Consider the following 19325-nt stretch of genomic DNA (forward strand, 5'->3'; position numbering starts at 1 on the left):
AACGGACCGTTTCAAGCTCCGCGACCCGGTTTGGTCGAAGCTGCCGATGATGCCGCCCTCCAGTCCAGCGGACGCAGCTGTTGCCACGGGAGCTCTGTAAAAACAGGTCGCCAACCTGTGACCTTTGAGCTCCCGACGGTGTTGTCCACTGGTGGAAATGGTGTTAGGTAAACCATTGTGATGGAAGGCAGATAAATCCCCAGGGCCTGAAGGTCTGCATCCCAGAGATCTCAAGGAGGTGACCCTAGAAATCGTTGATGCATTGGTGAACATTTGTCAATGTTCTATAGACTAGATCAGTTTCTGTGGACTGGATAGGTAATGTAACTCCATTTTTTCAGAAAGGATGGAGAGAGAAAACAGGGAATTATAGACAAGTCAGCCTGACATCGGTAGTGGGGAAGATGCTGGAGTCGATTATTATAGATGTTATAGTTGTGCCTTGGGATAGCAGTGACAGGATCGGTCAAAGTCAGCATGGATTTATGAAGGGGAAATTATGCTTGACTAATCTTCTGGAATGTTTTCGGGATGTAACAAGTAGAATGGATGAGGGAGAGCCAGTGGATGTGGTGTATCTGGACTTTCAAAAAGCCATTGACAAGGTCCCACACAAGAGATTAGTGGGCAAAATTAGAGCACATGTTATTGGGGGTAGGGTATTGACAAGGTTGGCAAACCGGAAGCAACGAGTAGGAATTAACGGGTCCTGTTCAGAATGGCAGGCAGTGACTTATGGGGTGCAGCAAGGCTCAGTGCTGGGACCTCAGTAATTTACAATTATGTGGATAAATGTGAGGTTATCCACTTTGGTGGCAAGAACAAGAAGGCAGATTATTATCTTATCTTATTATAATTCTGTAACCAAGACCTAGTTGGTTTCGTATTCAAGTCTTTCTGTCTCTCTGAAGGCACAATTCTGTAATTAAGGCTTAGTTTTACTGTTGATCAAGTTTCTGTGTATTGTTGCCAGCTGAGAATGTAAAAGCTGTGCCGCTGTGCTCAGGAGATCAGCTTTGACTGGACTCCTAGTGCTCACAATGTCTAATAAATCGCTGGTTACTTTGAACACCAACTCCGCATGGCCTTCCCATTTGTTCCTACACCGTGGCTTCTTTAGCACTCTGTCGACTTGTGTTGCCCCTTTCAGAGAGCTGTGGACATGGACTTCATGATCCTTCTACACATGATCCCTCTATAATGCTGTTATGGATCATGGCATCAACTATATATTTTCCCAATACATACTGTATTACCTCCCTACATCCGTCAGCTCACACACAAACTCTCTGACCAAAACCTCTAAATGGTAGCTCGCCATGTAGATCCACACAATGCTGGCTCTCATCACAAGGAACTAAAGAGATTTCATAAACACTTTGACTCCCCTTCCCATTCCCACACTGACCTTTCTGTCCTGGGATAGACACAAAAATCTGGAGTAACTCAGCAGGACAGGCAGCATCTCTGCAGAGAAAGGATGGGTGACGTTTTGGGTCGGGACCAATCTGAAGGTTTAGGTGATATTTAATAGGAACTGAGGGGTAACCTTTTCACACAAAGGGTGGTGGGTGTATGGAACAAGCTGCCAGAGGAAGTAGTTGAGCCGGGAACTATCCCAACATTTAAGAAACAGTTAGACGGGTACATAGATAGGACAGGTTTGGAGGGATATAGGCCAGGTAGGACTAGTGTAGCTGGGACATGTTGGGCGGTGTGGGCAAGTTGGGATGAAGGGCCTGTTTCAATGCTGTATCAATCTTTGACTCTGTCACTATATATAGTGAAAAGCTTTTGTTTGTGTGCTATTCAAACAAAGAAAATATTCTACATTAATGCAGTCAGGCCACCCACAGTGCAGAGTATACAGTAAACAACACCCATTCCTGAATCCTATTGTGCTTTATACCAACATTCTTACTGATGGAAATTAGCTTTCATTTATTGAACACTATTTAAAAACTCTTTGCTTTAATGTTACCCCTGGCTATTCATGCAAATTCCTTCAGTCTCAAAAATGACCAAGGCAGCCTATAGTCAACCTCTCTCCCCCTTCTCACTCTCCTCCGTCTCCACCCGCGGGAATGTCCCACAGTCACTGACCATGATGCACCACCATCGGACCCCAACCCCCACTCAGGGTGATTTGCCCCTCCCTCCGTGACTGTTGGACGCTCCCATGGGTGGAGACGGAGGAGAGAGAGAAGGGGTAGGGAAGAGGAGAGAAAGAAGGGAGGGGGGCAGGGGGAGAGAAGAGGGAGAGAGAACAGGGGGGGGGAGAAGGGGGAGAGAGAGAAGGGGAGAGAGAAGGGGGGAGAGAGAAGGGGGGAGAGAGACAAAGGGGGAGAGAGAAGGGGAGATAGAGAGAGGGGAGGGAGCGAGAAGGGAGAGAGGGGGGAGGGAGGAGGGGAAGAGAGAAGAGAAGAGAAGAGTGGAGAGAGGGAAGGGGGGAGAGAGAAGGGGAGAGAGAGAGAAGGGAGAGAGAGTGGGGGAGAGAGAAGAGGGGAGAAGGGAGAGAGATAGGGGGAGAGAGAGAGAGAGAGAGGGGGAGAGAAGAGGGGAGAGAGAGAAGAGGGGAGAGAGAAGGGGGAGACGGGAGCATGGGGTTCATTTTCCCACACAAGCTATAGGTGACTGGGCAATCTGAACCCAAACACCAAGTTGAAAGCGTCCGAAGGTGTGCATCCCTCGGGACCGCCCCCACTCTCCCACGGCCACCCACCGCGGGCTGCGGGTCGAGTGGAGCGGAGGTTTGGGACAATATTCATGCCTTCACAGTGATGTGATGGACGCGGGGGTCTGGACCAATCGCTGACAAGTCCCGCCCCCGTCAACGTCATGTCCGTTATTGGACGTTTCTGTTGAGCAGCCGTCAGTTCGTTGGCCTGTAGGTGACGCCGCGTTTCGGGTAGGTGGCGTTTCGACAGAGCGGCCATTCGGTGAGTTTGCTATTAGGCAACGCAGCTTTTCGGATCCTTGGGATTTATGCGCCCCGCCCTTTCTGTTAGTTTGCATTTAGGCGTCCCATCCTTTAGGTTAGTCGGAGTCTCGTCTTCAGACTCTTTCAGTTTATTGTCGTTTCGGCCTCGTTTCCATTCTGTTCTTTGGCTTCGACTTCTTTGCTTCGACTTCTTGTCTGTCGGCGCCATGTCCGGACACCCTTAAATGTAGCCTCACCAATATCTTATACAACTGCAACATGACCCCCCCAATTTCCATACTCAATACTCTAACTGACAAAGGCCAATGTGCCAAAAGCATTTTTGACCACCCTATCTACCGGCGACTTTCAAAAATGTAACGCCTCACATTTCCCTGTATTAAATTCCATCAACCATTCCTCCGCCCACCTGGCCAATCGATCCAGATCCTGCTGCAAATTTTCACAACCATCTTCACTATAATCAAAACCACCCACTATTGTATCATCAGTAACTCAGCGGGACCGTCTCGACCCGTAACGTCACCCATTCCTTCTCTCCGGAGATGCTGCCTGTCCCGCTGAGTTACTGCAGCATTTTGTGTCTATCTTCGGTTTAAACCAGAATCTGCAGTTCCTTCTTACAAAGAGGCTTCATTACCATTCTATATACTTGAATTGCCACTTACAGAGGGCTGTGTACTAGGGCTCAATATCCTTCTATACACAAAGAGGCGGCACAGTAGCACAGCGGTAGATTTGTTACCTTGTAGCGCCTGCAATGCCAGAGACCCAGGTTTGATCCCCTAATTAATTGGCTTCAGTCAAATTGTCCCTAATGTGTGTAGGATAGTATTAGTGTATGGGTGATCATTGGTCGGCGTGGATTCGATGGGTCGAAGGGCCTGTTTCCACTCTGTATCTCAAAACTAAACTAAACTAAAACTGATAGAGGGATGGAAGGAAAAGAGGAGAGAAGCATCTAGATGAACTGTGATATTTTATGTCAATGCTGTGTATAATATTCCATAAATAATAATAATTTGAGAATATTGTTTGTCATTATTTGCTGATTCTACTTCTGCTAACTGATCCAGCAAAACATGCAGGCATTGAAGATAGACACAAAATGCTGGAGTAACTCCGCGGGACAGGTAGCATCCCTAGAGAGAAGGAATGGGTGACGTTTCGGGTCGAGACCCTCCTTCAGACCAATTGTAGTTTATCGTGGGTCTCAGATGCTTGTTTTCTCGTTAAAGGGCAAGAATTGAAATTCTAACACAGAGAGTGGCGATACAGTACTCCAGCAGTATTTAATCCTGAAGGACAGGAGTGGCTGAATATGCAATTTCAGCGTCGTCCCAAGAGGAAGTTTCAAAACTTGTCCTGAAAACAAAGACTAAAAAAACAAATGGAGGACCTTCGTACTTTTATTTCAAGATAAATCTCAAGTATAAAGGAAGAACTGAAAAACTTCAAAGAAGAAATTTCAACCTCGGTTCAGTTTGAGAAGAATTGTTTACCTGGACGGAAGAAATGTATGAAAAATTAAATCAACAAATGGAAGAGGTAAACGTTAAACTTAATTTGATGGAATCGATCTTTAACTCTAGGCTGGATCCCATTATCGATACAGTAAATCAGCACATTGCAGCTATAACTGAATTAGAGTCAATTGCTGACACAAGTGCTGAAACTACAAAAATAATTCTCCCTGAGACCAAGCGTTTAACAGATTTATTGAATAAAGTGACTGAAAAATGTATTGACTTGGAGGGATGTCAGAAATGCCAGAATCTAAGAATTGTTGGTGTTAAATTAATTATTATTATTATTATTATTATTATTATTATTATTATTATTATTATTATTATTATTATTATTATTATTATTATTATTATTAAAGCTTTATTTCAGACACAGGTCCATATACACATCAAACAGTACAAAGAATTACAAAGATACATTAAGAAATTGCATATTAGCCTAAAATAAGCTATTGCACCAATGCCATCTTAGCCTAGAAGTGAATCTATAGCAGCTTTTCAGAGGGCTGACTAAGGCTTCAATTATGTGGTTCTCTGACTTGTCCAGGCGACACATAAAACTAAACATCAGCTGTCTTAAGAGTGCCTTACAGGTTGGCACTCTAGTGGACACAAACAATTGACTGGCACTATGCCACCTAGGGACACGAAGTAGCAACCTCATTGCATCATTGTATGCTACCTTAATGTACCTTAAGAGGGCAAAGAAGGAAATAAAAGCCTTCGTGACTTTGCTGCAGATCTTTTACAAAAAGTTTTAAATTTAGATAAAAAGCCTCTACTAGGTCGGGCACACAGAGCATTGAGACCTCGTCCGAGTGCTAGCTGCCCCCCAAGACAACTGATACTGAAGATGCATTATGACCACTTTTGGAAGACATCTGGACAAAAATTGCTGGCAACAGAAATCTTTCATTTGAAGGCGACAGGATCAGTATTTTCAGAAACTATCCTGTAGAGGTTGTTAAGAGAAGAGCGTTTTCAATGAGACAAGTGGAATCCTTAAGAAGATACCAAATTTGAGATATGGACTGATGTACCCTGCAAAACTGAGAGTCACCTACAAGCAGAAGGAACATTTCTTCACCGATTACAAGAATGCACTGGAGTTCGCCCAGGATATTGAGACTGATGATTGAACATTATCTCCACGGTGTCATCACTTTGCAGAGAACAAATGGAACTTTAAATTGTTATACCCAAGGACTAATGATAGTTGACAACGATAGCTGAGCAAGTTGTCTAGCTATTGATTTACAACCTTTATTATTTATTACTAATCATAGACCAAATTGTGACAGCCCATTGTTCTTCAAGAAAACACTTAACACTATTCCGGAACTTACACAATATAATTTGATAATTGGTGGAGACTCAAATTGTACATTAGATTCTTACCTAGATAGATCATCAACACAAAGGCAAATAAAATCCAAGGCAAGTGAATTATTAAATTCATATATTAATACCACCAATATCAAAGATGTCTGGAGAACAGAAAATCCATCTGGACGAGAATATTCATTTTACTCAACGGTACATAAAACTTATTCAAGAATCGACCATTTGGTTCAAAGAGTGCAAAGAAAGGAAGAAAACTACATCTACAATCAATGTAGTTAGTGATAGCCACACTAAACTTACCCCATATACTTATAATTCGAAATATCATAATATTATAATCTCGGATCATGCACCTTTAACATTCATGGTTTAAACTAAATGGAATGACCGAGAAGCAGACACAATGGAGACTTAACCCTCAAATTTTAAATGATAAAGCATGCTACGAATATCTTATAACACAGATTAATATGTTTTTCGAGACGAATGACCGCCCTGAAACATCTGTCTTCCTTCTTTGGGAAACATTCAAAGCATTTGTACGAGGAGCATTAACCTCCTCTCAAGCCTTCCATAATATAAAGAATCGGGCTAAACAACATGTATTAGAAATGGAAATAAGGCAATTAGATATAGAGAATGCTGCCGTCTATGATAAAACATAATAAAATCGCTGCACTTAAATGTAAGTTAAATCAAATATACTCAGATCAAATCATAAAACTTTATCAACACACTAAACAACTACAAATTGAATTTGGTGATAAACCACAAAAACTATTAGCCAGTCAACTTCGTAAGTTGGATGAGGAAAAAACAATTCATAAAATTAGATCAGATGTGGGCGGAACACTAACATTCCCCAAGGATATCAATGACAGATTTTTACAATATTATTAAACACTTTATTCAGCCAAAACGACAGATTGTCCTGAGATAATGGAAACATTCTTACAGAAATGTAATCTTACAGCCTTAGATCTGAAAGAGAGAGAATTATTATGTGCTGAAATATCAGTAAATGATATTGAAGTCCTTTAGATCTTTGAAATACGGAAAGGCCGCAGGCTCTGATGGTTTAAACTCAGAATTTTATTAAAAATTTAATGACCTGATCTCTCCACGTCTACAGACATTATATAATAATGCTATCACTCAACAGAAACTGCCAGAAACTCTGAGACCATTATTTAATATTATATATTCAAATACAATAGCTAATGTAGATTTAGCAGTCATCTCGTTAGATGCTGAAAAAAGCATTTGATCAGGTGGAATGGCCCTATCTATTTTCGGTGAATGAAAATGTTCATCTGGGTGAGAAGTTTGGTACGTGGGTTAAACTCCTATATACAAACCCAAAAGCTAGAATATAGACAAATCAAATGTTATCACCCAAATTCAATCTGTCTAGAGGTTGTAGACAAGGATGCTCATTATCTCAGTTATTATTCGCCCTAGCTATCGAACCACTTGCAGAAAGTGTTAGAGCCCACCCAGAAATTTATGGGTATAATACTAAAGATACAGTTAATAACATTTCTTTATACACAGATGATGTATAACTATATATTACAAACCTAGAAACTAGTATTCCAAATTTACTAAATCTGATTACTCAACTTGGCTCATTCTCGTGATATAGAGTTAATTGGAATAAAAGTGAAATTATGCCAATAACGGAACTAAACCCACATACATTGCAACAATCTCATTTTAAAATAGTCTATGAAAAAATTAAATATCTTGAAATATATGTGACTAAGAAATATACTTCTTTATTTAAATTACATTTTCCCCCTTTATTTAATAAACTGCATAAGCATATTCAGTACTGGTCGAATTAATGCCATAAAGATGATTTTCCTTCCACAAATATTGTATTTATTTCAATCAATTCTGATATATCTCTCCCAATTTATTTTTTTAAACTTGATTCTATTGTTACAAGTTTCAATTGGGATTTCTAGAACCATAGAATAAGTAAGAAACATTTATGTAAATCCAAGATGAATGGAGGATTAGTCTTAGCAAATGTTCTATTTTTATTTGGCAGTTAATATTAAAAATATGAACTTCTGGTTGGAAGATATGGATCAACAACCAGACTGGTTAGAGATGGAAAAGGAAGATTGTTTACCTTTTGAAATTGGCTCGATCTTGTTAACCCCTACAAAATGGAATAAAAAGACATAGTGAAAATCCGATAATATATTGTGGTATACGAACTTGGAAACAATTAAAAGTGACTTCAAAATTGGATAATTTATCACTCCTTCTTCTCCTCATTGTAAATAATCCTTCATTTACACCTTCTGTGTTGGATAAAGTGTTTGTACAATGGAAAAACCATGGAATTTAAAAGGTGGGATACCTTTACCGAAAAGGTATTTTTCTTTCATTTCAGGAGTTACAACAGAATTATAGACTACACTCAAATATTGTTTTAGATATTTACAACATATACATCAATTAGCTTCTAAATATTGACATTTATCACAGATAGGAGATATATTTGGAAAAATGCTGTTTCATTTTGTTTTAGAATAGTGCAGTCTGTGTAGTACTTTAAATTGTATTAAGGAGTGTCTGCCATTTAATGAGCTTTGATGTATATGTTGTAAACTTTCATCCCATATATCTTTCATTATAGGTTGGTCAAATTCATTTTCCCATGCTTGTCTTTATAGTTCTGCCATTCACCCATTCCTTCTCTCCAGAGATGCTGTCTGTCCCGCTGAGTTACTCCAGCATTTTGTGTCAATACCCAACTTTTATGAAACATTTAGACAGATACATGGATAGGATAGGTTTGGAGGGATATGGACCAAATGCTGGGAGGTGGGACCAGTGTAGCTGGGACATTGTTGGCCGATGTGGGCAAGTTGGGCTGAAGGGCCTGTTTCCACACTGTATCACTGTGACTCTATGATCATTGCCTTCTCAAGGACAAAGATGAATAGAAGAATGCCAGCCTTGGTCTTCTGATGCCGATATCGCTTATGTGAACACGACTGAGATACCCAATGACCATTACATACCTTCTGCACCTTGGATTTCATAAACATGAAAACTCCCACTCAGTTATTCTGTCACAATATAGTAAAGGTAATTAGCATGGAACGCATTGATTACAAAACAGGAAGTTGACGCGTCACTCTGTCCAAAATAAATCTTTCAGTCATGCTTTTGATAATTGGCAAGAATTCCTGGGACATGAAGGAGTTGAGTAATTTCCCTGTTCTCTATTTACATCATTGTGGTATTATTCGTGGGATTGTTTTGTGAGGTCCAGGATATATATAAGTGTGAAATCAAACACTGTGACCAGTACATCTTCAGCCATGTATAGATGTAAAATGAAAACCATCCTCTTTGTTTTTGCTGCAGTCCACATCTTCTACACCTCTGGCAAGTACTGAAACAAGCTGTCAATGGACTAGACTAGAGTATGATTTGTTCTGATAGTTCATGTGGGTTCAATCCAGCAAAAAAGTTAGCAAATATAATTTTGCATCATGAAATATTCAAATGTAATTCATGGGAAGGTAATTCCATTTTGACACAGAGCAGTAGATCAAAAGCTTTGTCTAAAGAGATAGGTTTTAAGGAACATGTCATGGTGCAGAGAGTAAGAGGCAGAGACATTACTCAAAGATATATTGTTCTTGAAATCTGTTTTTGTTTCAGCGCAATCATGTGCAAGTTCAACCTTCCCAATTGTTGAAAATGCTACAATTGCACAGGTGAATGTGGACTCCTCAAACAGCAACCTCTTTGCTGTTACAAGATGTGAAGTTCTCCATGTAAGTACATTTCATTTCACGGTTAATTTTTACCTCTTGCCAAAATGTATTAAATGACATGAGCATGCGTTTCTTCTCCTGCATTTGTTCTACTAGTTTTAAAACGGTTGTGGAAAAGTCCAGAACTGGTCTACAAATGTGGCAATGTGAATTTTATGGTGTTAGACAGGTGTTTGTAAAAGTTACAAACGGGTCAGTGGGTCAGGCAGCATCTCTGTAGAGAAGGAATAGGTGACGTTTTTGGGTCGAGACCCCTTTTCAGACTGTCAGGGGAAATGCAACGAGTGTTACAGACGGTGATATAGACACAGAACACATGAATAAAAGATGCAAATAAGTAATGATGATAAAGGAAACAGGCCATTGTTAGCTGTGGGCTAGGTGAAAACGGGTTACAGACAATGAGACTCAACAAGACAACCTTGAATCTGACTTGGTTGGGGGAGGGAATGAGAGAGAGGGCATGCAGGGGTTATTTGAAGGTGGAGAAATCAATGTTCAGCATAATATCAGTAGAGGGGATGCAGGAATATACTTAATAAGGAAGTTAGGAAGGTGAAATGGGGATGTGAGGTAGATTGACAGAAAAAAACCAGAAAATCCAAAGAGATTTAAATAAGTATATTGTGAAAAAGAGTAACTAGGGAGAGAATAGGGCATCTAAAAGAGGAACATGAACATCTATTTGTGGAGCTGCAGGAGGTGGGCAAGATCATCAATGGAAATTTCACCTATGTGGAGAAAGATATTAGAAACATAGAAAATAGGAGCTGGTTAATTGTAGGTTAATTGGCTTCGTGTAAACATAACATTGTCCCTAATGTGTGTAGGTAAGATAGTGTTTATGTGTGGGGGTCGCTGGTCGATGCAGACTTGGTGGGCTGCAGGGCCGTATGTCTAAACTAAACTAAACTAAACTAAACTAAACTAAACTAAACTAAACTAAACTAAACTAAACTAAACTAAACTAAACTAAACCAAATCTTAACAAAATAAAATAGCGAACTTTCATTAGTATAAATATAATTACTGTTTCTCATGCCATAGTATTGCAACAGGAGAAAAGTGCCCACAGAAACTATCTGAACACAAGCAATAGAAACTCATATGGATTAACAGTTGTTGCTTGTGCAACCAAAGTAAACCTTATCTCACTGTAGAATTAATTGTAGCGACAGTGTGAAATAGTAAATGTTTTTATACTAATGAAAGTTCTCTATTTTATTTTGTTAAGATTTAGTTTAAATTAGTTTTGCTTAGTTTAGTTTAGTTTATTATCTCAATGGGGTTAGGTTATGTAAGGGGGAGGTGCAGCGAGACCTGGGCGTCCTTGTACACCGGTCACTGAAAGTTGGCGTGCAGGTACAGCAGGCAATGAAGAAAGCTAATGGAATGTTGGCCTTCATAACAAGAGGATTTCAGTATAGGAGTAGAGAGATTGTTCTGCAGTTGTATAGGGCTCTGGTAAGACCACATCTGGCGTATTGCGTACAGTTTTGGTCTCCTAATTTGAGGAAGGACACCCTTGTGATTGAGGCAGTGCAGCGTAGGTTCACAAGATTGATCCCTGGGATGGCGGGACTGTCATATGAGGAAAGATTGAAAAGACTAGGCTTGTATTCACTGGAGTTTGGAAGGATGAGGGGGATCTTATAGAAACATATAACATTATAAAAGGACTAAACAACGAGATGCAGGAAAAATGTTCCCAATTTTGGCCGAGTCCAGAATCAGGGGCCACAGTCTTAGAATAAAGGGGAGGCCATTTAAGACTGTGAGAAGAAAACCAGTAAGTTGTGCCTTAGAAAGGCAATGATTATCATCAAGGACCTCTACCACCTTGGCCATGCTCTCATCTCATGGCTTCTAATGGGAGAAAAGGCTCAGTGACCTCCAAATTAAAGAACAACTTCTTTCCATCATCCATCAGCCATCTTGAACCACAACCTTACTTCAGCTAAGATCTACTATGAACTTTGTCAAGGGTGCACTACGTACTTTGGTAATTTATTGTTTATTGTTTATTGTACATTTATTTGCATGTTGTTGCATTAAGAACAAGTAAGAGTTTCATTGTCCCCTGCCCAGTGCATCTGACAATGAAACACTCGTAACCCTTGACCCACTGCATCAATGTGCATTGAAGGCCATCTTGAGAAGCAGCAAGTAGTGTGATTCAAGTGCAGCAAGACATAGGAAATCCAAATAACAATGGTGTCATTGGGCATGTTATTACAAATACTATTCATTGAGTGTAACATTCTTCTTTGTTTTTTTAGGAGGCTAATTTAGGAGAACGCCTATTCCTGGTGGTAATAGTTATCGATATCCAGGGAACTGTGTGTCTGAACAACTCCGGTATCGACCCATCAATCTGTGACCTGATACCCATCATGAATGCTGTGAGTGTTACACCATTTGCTATTCATTTCTCTGTTGTCATCTCTATTGACATAGGTTCATAAGTAAAAGGAGCGGAATTAGGCCAGTTGGCCCATCAACTCTACTCCGCCATTCAATCATGGCTGATCCGTCTTCCCACAGCACCTGTAGTTAGTATTGAAGCTCGGTCTTTGTGGTCTTGAAATCTAGTCAACATCAAACAACGTCATAAAATGGATTCAGGATTGTAAATATTAGTTCAAACATTGAAAAAGAAAAACTAACCAACATCTTCAATATTAGAACACATGTCATATATATATATATATATATATATATATATATATATATATATTGCTGTGTTCACTGCAGACATATTATTAGATTTGTTTCCTACGGGTAATTTCCGTACAATCAGTTGTGCAATCTGATGGAAGTCCAATTCACTCAGTCAAGATGCAAATACACCCTTCAGCCACTGAAAATATATTTGATATCTTCAGGTGCTCAATTATTTTGTGGGAGAACTGAATATTGTTAAGGGCTGGCTGTGTGTGTGGTGAAGCCACGGACTTCAATTAGAACCAACCCTTGAAGATGAATCTTGACTCGAAACGTCAACTATTCTTTTTCTCCAGAGATGCTATCGGACCCACGTTATGTGTCTATCTTTGGTTTAAACCAGCATCTGCAGTTCCTTCCAACACACCCAGCAGGTATTATCGCAAAGTTTCAGAAAGATTTAGACTGGTGCATGGATAGGAGAGGTTTAGGGGAATATGGGCCAAACGCAAGCAGGTGAGGGTAGTGTAGGTGAGACATGTTGGCCTGTGTGGGCGGTCTGTGTGTGGGACAGGCTGGTCCCTCCGTGTGTGAGGAGGAGAAACGTCAGAATTAAAAGACTTTCATTTAGGAATGCGAGGAGGTGAAATCTCCTTCGTCAGAGGGTGGTGAATCTGTGGAATTATTTACCACAGAAGGCTGTGGAGGACAAGACAGTGGATATTTTTAAGGCAGAGATAGACAGATTGTTGATTAGTACTTGAGTCAGGGGTTATGGGGAGAAGGCAGGAGAATGGGGTTAGGTAAGAGAGATATATCAGCCGTGGTTGAATGGCGGAGTAGATTTAATGAGCCGGATGGTCTAATTCCTTATGACCTTATGAATGCTGGAGACAGGAGAAGTACTCATGACTGGCAGGTGAGACCAGAGAACAAGGTTGGGAGGTGGAGGCCACAGCAGAAGAGCTCAGCATGATGTCGGGATTGGAACTCAATGAGGTGTGGGCACACAGGAACAAAAGTAAGCAGAGTGCTGACCTTAACATTGGAAAGTGGGAGGTGGGAGGGGGGGGGGGTTGTCAAAACCTGACAGACACTCACCATACTTTGTGATCCTTCTTGTAAACATCTTCTGGACCCTCTCCAGAGCCGGCACATGTACATTGGTTTCCTGCAGGTGGGTGAAGAAGGCTTTTTGAATGCTGATCCACATCAGTCGGGAAACTGAATGTAGAAGTTGGGACATCATGATCAGCTGGGAATATTGTGTTGAAGGGTAATTTGGACGGATACTGTACATGGATGAGAAAGGTGCGATGGGATATGGGACAAACACAGGCCATTGTGACTAGCTTTGATGGGACATCTTGGTTGCCATGAGAGCGTGGAGTTAGATGTTTCCATGCTATAGTATGTTTGTACAATTCTGTGGGTTTTTTCTCTTTACAGGAAACTGCTACGTGTACAAGCACAATCTCACTGCGGGCGGGCCAAGTTCAAAACGTTGCAGTCCAGTGCTTTAACACAAACGTGACAACACCAGCAATTACCCCGACCACACCGGTGACCACACCGAGCATTTTAGTTACCACACTGGACACCACAGACAGCACTTTAGTCACCACTCCGACCACACTGGACACCACAGACAGCACTTTAGTTACCACACTGACCACACTGGACACCACAGACAGCACTTTAGTTACCACTCCGACCACACTGGACACCACAGACAGCACTTTAGTTACTACACTGGACACCACAGACAGCACTTTAGTTACCACACTGGACACCACAGACAGTACTTTAGTTACCACACTTTAGACCACACTGGACACCACAGACACAGCACTTTAGTCACCACACTGACCACACTGGACACCACAGACAGTACTTTAGTTACCACTCCGACCACATTGGACACCACAGACAGCACTTTAGTTACCACCACACTGGACACCACAGACAGCACTTTAGACACCACACCGACCACACCTGGACACCACAGACAGCACTTTAGTTACCACACCGACCACAACTGTGACCACACCAACTACCACGGCCACCACTACCACTCCGACCACCACACCAACCACAACCACCACAACAACCAAAAAACCCAGAAAACGACCATCATCTTCATCATCATCATCATCATCATCATCATCATCATCATCATCATCATCCGAAAGCGATGAACGATCAAGGAGATGCACGAGAAAGGTATCTCGATGATTTTTATTGAATTGATTGCTAAAGAGATGCACGCCTGCAATATCACTTTTATCTACGCTGAAACAACAGCATAAATGTGATACGCTGATAAGTTTTAGTGTATAAGATAAAGGACATTATTTGGACTCTTTTGCAGAGTTGTACAGCAGAGAAACAAGTCAATTTGATAAGTACTTGAGTCAGTTGTTATCGGAGAAGGCAGGAGAATGGGGTTAGGTAAGAGAGATATATCAGCCGTGGTTGAATGGCGGAGTAGATTTAATGGGCCGGATGGTCTAATTCTACTCCTATTCCTTATGACCTTATGAATGCTGGAGACAGGAGAAGTACTCATGACTTCCCACCAAGTCCACCAAATCCATGCCAACCTTACTGCCCATCTACACCAATCACACTTGCCTACATTAGGACAATATCCACCTATGCTGCTTATATAATTGCCTGACCTCAATGGTGCTCAGAACTGAACACAATACACTAATGCGGACTCACCAACGATTTATAGAACTGCAACATGACCTCCCAACTTCTATAATCAATACTTTGACTGATGAAGGTCAAAATGCCGAAAGCCATTTTGACCAACTTATCTACCCGTGATCCACTTTAAACAAACCATGTGCGTGCACTCCTAGATCCCTCTGCTCTACAACACTCCCCAGAGCCCTGTCATTCACTGTGTAGGTCCTTCCCCTTGTTAGTCTTCCCAAAATGCAACATCTCACATTTCTCTTTATTAAATTCCATCAACCATTCTTCAGTCCACCCGCCCAACCGATCAAGATCCTGCTGCAATTTGTGCCAAAGATCTTCACTATCTACAATACCACCCATTATTGTGTCATCTGTAAACCTGCTAATCATATCTTGTACATTCACAACCAAATCAATGATATAGATGACAAACAGTAACGGGCCCAGCACTGAACTCTGAATCATACCAGTAGTCACAGGCCTCCAGTCTGAAAAGAAAATTGTCACCATCGTGAAACTTCCTTCCATGAAGCCAATTTTCTATCCATTTGGAAATCTCTCCTTGTGATCTAACCTTCCAGAGCAGCCTACCATGTGGAACCTTGTCGAATGCTTTGCTGAAGTCCATATATACAACATCTACATGTCTACCCTCATCAACCTTTGTGGTCACATCTTCAAAGCACTCAATCAGTTTAGTTTATTGTCACGTGTACCGAGATACAGTGAAAAGCTTTTGTTGTGCACCAACCAGCCAGCGGAAAGACAATACATGTTTACAGTCGATCCATTGACAGTGTATAGATACATGATAAGGGGAGTAAGATGAATAATGTTTAGTGCAAGATAAAGCCAGTAAAGCCCGACCAAAGATAGTACCAGGGTCTCCAATGTAGACAATAGTTCAGGACTGCTCTCTAGTTGCCTGTTAAGCTGGTAGGCCAAAGTATGTCGTACAACCTTAGTTCATAGTAGATTGGTGCTGAGGTAGGATTATGGATAGGGTTGTAGAGGGTGGATCAAGTGTATGATGGTTGATGAAAAGAAGCTGTTCTTGGCAATGGAGGTAACAGTTCTCAGGCTCCTGTGCCTTAGATACATAGAAAAATAGAAAATAGATGCAGGAGTAGGCCATTTGGCCCTTCGAGCCTGTACTACCATTGAATATGATCATGGCTGATCATCCAAAATCAGTACCCCGTTCCTGCTTTTCCCCATATCCCTTGATTCCGTTAGCCCTAAGGAATTCTGTTACTGCCTTTGTTGTAATGGTAGGAGTGAGATATTGGCCAGGGTGGGGTGGGTCTTTGATGATAATAGCTGCCTTCTAAATGCAGCACTTCCTATAGATCCCTTTGAGGGGGGGGGGGGGGGTGTCTGTACCCTTGATGGACAGAGCATAATCTAGAACTTTCTGAAGCCTCTTTCATTCCTGGGCGCCGGAATTACCAAACCAGGCCATGACGCAACCAGTCAGAATGCTCTCCACTGTACAGCGGTAGAAGTTGCAAAATAATTACATACAGTGTCAACATTTAGAACGGAGGTGAATTCCACAGTACTTTCATAAACGTCCACGTATAGTCATTGCTTTCTTTGACCAATTGCTTTAATGAAACACTTTATTCCAGAACTATGGCCGAAGAAGAGGAAGGTATTGCAGGAGGAGATCTGGCCGCCGGGGGTGGAGGGGATATTCGCGCAGGCAGAAGAAACATAATAGGCGAAGGAGTCTAACCAGAGTTATTCGTTTTGCTCCGGCTGCAGCTCTCAAGACAGAAGAGAATCAAGATAGTAAAATGTAGGTTTGTTACGTTTCAGTTACTTGTCAGCATCTGATGTTGTTTTATTTTGTCCTTCCTTCATAGGTTCTCGGAGCTGAATTAGGCCGTTCGGCCCATCATTCATTCATGGCTGATCTATCTTTCCCTCACAACCCCATTCTCCTGCCTTCTCCCAGGCTCTTCGGCCCACAATGTCCATGCTGGTTGATGAATCCAAATTCAAATGATTTAATGAATCTTCATGATCTATCAGGAAACAGCTGATGGTAGTTTTACCAGTGTTTCATAAACGGCAGTCTGATTCACCATTGTTCTTGAACGACTGAGATTTCTCATGTTAGATCGGTCTGGGCAAAGTGGTCAAAATAAATAAATCTCCTTGTCTTAATAATGTAAATTTAAGCATGATGCTTCATATTTAACTATAGACAATTTATTTTTTAATCATTTATATTTTATGCTGCAACCTTTAACAAGACTTTACAATCATATTGCTCTTCAGGCATGTAAGAATTACTCTTCGGGAATGTACAAATTAACTAATGTGTGAGATTTATTCTATTTCAAATTCCCCCCCTGAATATGAAGTTTCAAATTGCATTGAGCTGTGCTTGTTTTCAAGGCATGTGTGATCATTTCATGGTGAAACCGAATCAGTTGTGAAATTGGGCCGGGCCCCTCCATGTGTGATTCATGTACTGTAAACATCACTGACATTTTCTTGCGTTATTCCCATTCTATTTCCATCCACACTGCCGCTAAAATTACAAGTGAAAGGGCCTGGCCCACTCAGGCTATTTTTTAGGCGACTACAGGCGTCCAGGCTGTTGCCACGTGGTCGCCGGGGTGTCGCCTGTATGGTCATGAGTCGTCTCCTCAGTTGCCCAAAGTGTCGTAGCATCTTTCTGGTCGCCAGTGGATTTTCAACATGTTGAAACATTTTCGGAGACAGTCGGCAACAATGGGTTTGACTGTGGCAATGAGCGTAGCTGTACTTCCCTGATGTAGGTGCCGTCGTAGTTGTCACCAGGTTAACGTAGGTTGTCACCAGGTGACATAGGTTGTCGCCAGTGCTGACCAGTTTTTTTTTGTTTTTAAGGTAATGATTCTATTTTAAAAATTATATGTCAAAAGGGGGGCCCAGTCGCTGTTTTTTCGGCGATGACAGTCGTGGGCAGTTGCCTAAAAATAGCCTAAGTGGGACAGGGCCTTAAGGATGCAATGGGTGAGAGGCGTGGAACAGACTCAGATTGCATTACATTAAGTTGTTGCTTTTTCTGCCATTTCACAGATACGCCACTGACTTCTGACAGTAGGAGATCTGACAAAGCAGCTCCAGAACATGAATTGCTCAAAAGCCTTCTACAGGGTGTACTACAATTACTGCCGGGTCTGATATTCTCCTGCATGTAACTGCTGGGATTCTCATGTTTAACGTGAGAGTTCTCTTCCTCTCCTCTGCAATCTCTGTCTTTTCCCTGCAATCCAACGAGTTGTAGCAGCCTGACTGCTGCTGGAGACTGATATACAATAAAATATTAGGAAATGTACCAACCTGGATGGGGTCTCATCAGATACTGTGCTTTTCCGGATGTAAACAATCCTATAGCTGTTTCACACAACTTTTCAAATATTTTTTCTTGATTTTTCATGGGATATCATTTGGTATTAGAGTTAAAGCAATCATGTATTTGATTAAACAATAGTTGCAACTTGATTCCTTATTAAGAAATTGTGATCATGTAATCTACAAGGTAGACAAAAATGCTGGAGAAACTCAGCGTGTGAGGCAGCATCTATGGAGCAACGGAATAGGTGATGTTTTGGTTTAAGACCCTTCAAGAAGTGTCTCGACCCAAAACGTCACCTATTCCTTTCGCTCCATAGATGCTGCCTCACCCACTGAGTTTCTCCAGCATTTTTGTCTACCTTCAATTTTTCCAGCATCTGCAGTTCTTTCTTAAACATGTAATCTCCAGGTCATTTTTAGATACATAAATCAAGATGACAATCAGTTCACATATGTTGTATCTATTTCTTTAGCTGGGTAAGACTTTTAACAATCTGTTGGCAATATCTTGTGATCTGTACTTAATCAATTATAATAAAATATGATTATCACAACCTTTCAATGTCTTACAAGTTTATTCAGGGGTGGAATTAACCATTGAAGCTTCAACTACCTCCTCTAACAGCTCTTTCCACACACCTACCAAACTGTGTGTAAAATACTTGAACTAGTGGGAGGGAGGAACTGAAGGGAATCCACATTAGTCAGATTAGATTAGATTAGATTAGATTCCTTTATTTGTCATTCAGACCTTTCGGTCTGAACAACATTTCGTGCCTGCAGCCATACATATAATAATAAACAACAAAACACACAATAAACACAAATGAACATCCACCACAGTGAGTTCACCGGGCACCTCCTCACTATGATGGAGGCAAAGTCTTAAAGTCACTGTCTCTTCCCTCTGCGTTGAGGCGATCCAGATCCAGGCCTCCGATGTTGTTACCCCACCGGGCGATGGTAAGTCGGTCCCACGGC

General features: G+C 41.3%; 1 protein-coding gene across 1 annotated transcript; it reads left to right on the top strand.

Annotated features, from left to right (window-relative positions):
- Positions 1-9040: 9040 nt before the first annotated feature.
- LOC129695160 (uncharacterized) lies at positions 9041-18898 on the top strand. The gene is made up of 8 exons (XM_055631934.1): positions 9041-9222; positions 9502-9617; positions 11897-12019; positions 13731-14066; positions 14189-14198; positions 14278-14504; positions 16622-16791; positions 18066-18898. Exons 1-8 carry the CDS (start codon positions 9156-9158, stop codon positions 18082-18084), a joined length of 1068 nt encoding a protein of 355 aa, XP_055487909.1. The 5' UTR covers positions 9041-9155; the 3' UTR covers positions 18085-18898.
- The last annotated feature ends 427 nt before the right edge of the window (positions 18899-19325 follow it).

Source organism: Leucoraja erinacea, unplaced genomic scaffold (genome assembly GCF_028641065.1).
Source record: "Leucoraja erinacea ecotype New England unplaced genomic scaffold, Leri_hhj_1 Leri_967S, whole genome shotgun sequence".
NCBI classification, from domain to species: Eukaryota; Metazoa; Chordata; class Chondrichthyes; order Rajiformes; family Rajidae; genus Leucoraja; species Leucoraja erinaceus.

Excerpts from the sequence above, each read along its gene's own strand:
- LOC129695160 (XM_055631934.1), top strand. The coding sequence starts at position 9,156 with ATGTATAGATGTAAAATGAAAACCATCCTCTTTGTTTTTGCTGCAGTC. Across the intron at positions 9,618-11,896 it reads CAAGATGTGAAGTTCTCCAT|GAGGCTAATTTAGGAGAACG; the intron begins GTAAGTACATTT and ends TTGTTTTTTTAG. Across the intron at positions 12,020-13,730 it reads TGATACCCATCATGAATGCT|GAAACTGCTACGTGTACAAG; the intron begins GTGAGTGTTACA and ends TTCTCTTTACAG.